This window comes from Nicotiana tomentosiformis, chromosome 3 (assembly GCF_000390325.3).
Source record: "Nicotiana tomentosiformis chromosome 3, ASM39032v3, whole genome shotgun sequence".
NCBI lineage: Eukaryota > Viridiplantae > Streptophyta > Magnoliopsida > Solanales > Solanaceae > Nicotiana > Nicotiana tomentosiformis.
Genome location: NC_090814.1, coordinates 128,057,846 through 128,060,846, shown reverse-complemented (window position 1 = coordinate 128,060,846; position 3,001 = coordinate 128,057,846). Strand labels below are relative to the sequence as shown.

At 34.5% G+C, this 3,001-nt stretch overlaps 1 protein-coding gene across 1 annotated transcript; it reads left to right on the top strand.

The window, feature by feature from the left end:
• Positions 1-977: 977 nt before the first annotated feature.
• LOC104117069 (thioredoxin-like 1-2, chloroplastic) lies at positions 978-2,608 on the top strand. Its single transcript, XM_009628048.4, has 4 exons — positions 978-1,463; positions 1,553-1,735; positions 1,828-1,992; positions 2,157-2,608. The coding sequence occupies exons 1-4, from the start codon at positions 1,248-1,250 to the stop codon at positions 2,400-2,402; spliced, it is 810 nt and encodes a 269-aa protein (XP_009626343.1). The 5' UTR covers positions 978-1,247; the 3' UTR covers positions 2,403-2,608.
• The last annotated feature ends 393 nt before the right edge of the window (positions 2,609-3,001 follow it).

Below are 3,001 nucleotides of genomic sequence, written 5' to 3'. Positions count from 1 at the left end.
CTTGTAAATAGTGATTTGGTGGGGTCTTATCCAAATCCAAAATATGCCCAACTGGCAAAGGACACAGTCAGCTACGCGGTGAAAATGCAGTGACTTACTGCCAAAAATCCTAAACCGATAATGGCAATAATCAGCTCCTCCACCGAAGCTCCAGATGCCCATCTTTTGGATATTTTTCTTCTAAAAACACTTATCTAAATCCAATTAATTTTGATGAGTGAGCATATGATTAATACTTGAATAAAATTAATCTACTGCATATGAAGATCATATAGTAGCGACACTTGAAGGACGATGCGGACTTCAACACTGCGGTGAAAATGTTAGGAATTTATTTTAGACTATGGACAATATACCCTGGCGCCTTGTGAGAGCTTGATAGGTGCTGCTTGGTATTTGCCAATGACAATTGGATTCACATACACTAATAGGAGAAGGAAACATTCAACTTATCATGTTGTAATAGTTAGTTCATTAGATTTTAGTTTTTCTATCTTTTTTAATAGCTAGTAGCTTCATGCAATTTCTATTTTGGTTTTTGATTTGGACAGCTGGTAAGCATTTGATTCATTTTTAAAATTTTATTTATATATTAGCCCTTAGGCAAAAATAAAAAATAAAAAAATCCAATTAATTCAAATTTTAAAACATGACAAAAAACCAAAAAAGAAAATGCCAACGCAAATACACGCAAATACACGCAAGCACAATAATAAACAAAGCCTTAATCCTCTCCTCATCCCAAATCAGATCCGACACATAGCCTGCATTATCAATTACTATATCCAAAATCAGAAATTTAGGAGTTGTTAATCTATTATTAAGGAAAAAAGAAAGTGAAAAGGAAAGGGGAAATTTGTTTATGGATAAAGCCCACAGTTTAAATCTGACTCATTGACCCCACCTAATCCTTTTTCTTTTCCTTTTCACTTTTTGACCTTTAATAATTCTTTCTCCCCACCATTCTTTTCTTCTTCAATTTGTTCGCCTCTTTTTATAAGTTTCAGAGAGAAACACAAAGCCACAATCTATTTTGGCCCTTTTTACCTCTCAACCACCAAAACATATACTGGTCAAAAAGAACACATCGTTACTTTTCCTATTGAAAAAGCGGACAATTTTTTTCCTTTTAATCTTGTTCTATTCGAAGAAATTGATTCTTGATCCAAAAGGGTCGGTGGATTTTGTGGGAATTTGTTGTTGGATGCTAAATTCTTGACTAATCCTCAGATTTTTAGGAGAGAAAAATGGCTTGTTCGTTCAAAACTGGATTTTCTGTTTCTGGTTCCTGCGATTGCTTTTTCAACAACACAAACAAAGGCTTTTCTGTTCGCTCTTCGGTTGGGGCTCTAAATATTACAGCTTTAACACCCAATGAATTTCTGGGCAAATCTTTGGATGTACCGAATCAGATTGGTTTGAGCCATTGGAATGTTAAAACTCCAAAACCCGTCTCCATTAATGTATGTAAAACTTTTTTTAGTAACTTTCTCTTTTATGTATTGATTTAGCCTTTTTTGGGTTCAAAGATTGAATCTTTTTTGACTATTAGGCACAAGCATCAATATGTGTAAGCAAAGCTCAAAGATGGTGGGAAAAAACCCTAAAACCCAACATGCTAGAAATCCATTCAGCGAAGGAGCTTGTTGATTCATTGTTAAATGCTGGTGACAAATTGGTCATTATTGACTTTTATTCCCCTGGTTGTGGAGGTTGCAGGACTTTACATCCTAAGGTATGTTTAATTTTACCTAGGATGACTTTTATTTTCCTTTTCCACCTGTTTGCGTTACAAAAATCTCACCTTTTTTTCCTCAATGTTTTTAGATATGTCAACTGGCTGATTCAAACCCGGATGCAATTTTTCTCAAAGTAAACTATGAAGAACTCAAAGCCATGTGTCATGCTCTTCGAATTCATGTTTTGCCCTTCTTTAGATTCTATAGGGGTGCAGAAGGCAAACTCTGTAGCTTCAGCTGTACTAATGCAACAGTAAGTTACACAAAACTCCTGTTATTTTTTCGTTATGTTGCCCAAAATGCTGCCGCACTCTATCGGATCCTCCAAAAATATATAGATTTTTGAAATTTTAGTTTCTCAAAGACCAAAAATATAAGAGTCCTATAGTTTCTTATAGCAAATTTGTTATTATGCAGATCAAGAAATTCAAAGATGCATTAGGGAAGTACGGAACAGATAGGTGTAGCCTTGGTCCAGCAAATGGGCTTGATGAGTCTGAGCTGTTAGCTTTAGCCTCAATTGGTCAATTATCAAGAAATCAATCCTTGGATTATCCGAAAAAGGATAGATTGGAAAATTTTGTGCTATCAGGTGTGGATCTATCCAGCAATTTTGATAATAATCTGGGGCTAAAAGAAAGCAACGAGTTGTTGATGGCCTAAATTGGAGATCTGAATAGAAGTTTGCAACAATATTTTTTGGGAGCAAATTTGTTTTGTGAATGTAAATATTATTAATTGGGGTTTTCCATAAGCAGGGCTGGGTGTTTTTTGGATAAGCTCTTGCATATTTGGTCAATCTGTCAATTGGATCAAACATAGTCATTTTGTTAAGCAAATGAAATACATTATGCTTATCTTTTCGTTTACCGTTTTATCTTATCCATTACCGTTCTAAAATATTTTCTCCTCTTCTTCAACCCTCGACGAAGGAATAATTAGTATTATGTGTTTAGCTATTTGTTACGTAGTTAATTTATTCCATCCTCGCATTAACAGGTGATTCAAGCAATTCCCAATTAAATCTTTTAACCAATTTCAAAACTTGTAGCTTGACATCCACCTTGACATTATTACAAGAATTTAAATAGAAAAGGCTATTGATGGAAATTTATAGTATAAAGATTCAATTCAAATATCCTCAACGCAAGTCCAGGATAGCGTTCAACATAAATTAGTCGACAGCTTAGTGTCAAAACGCATTTGTAAACCAAAACATGGCGGCGATTGATTCCATGTTTGAAAGCTTTAAGAAGACATAT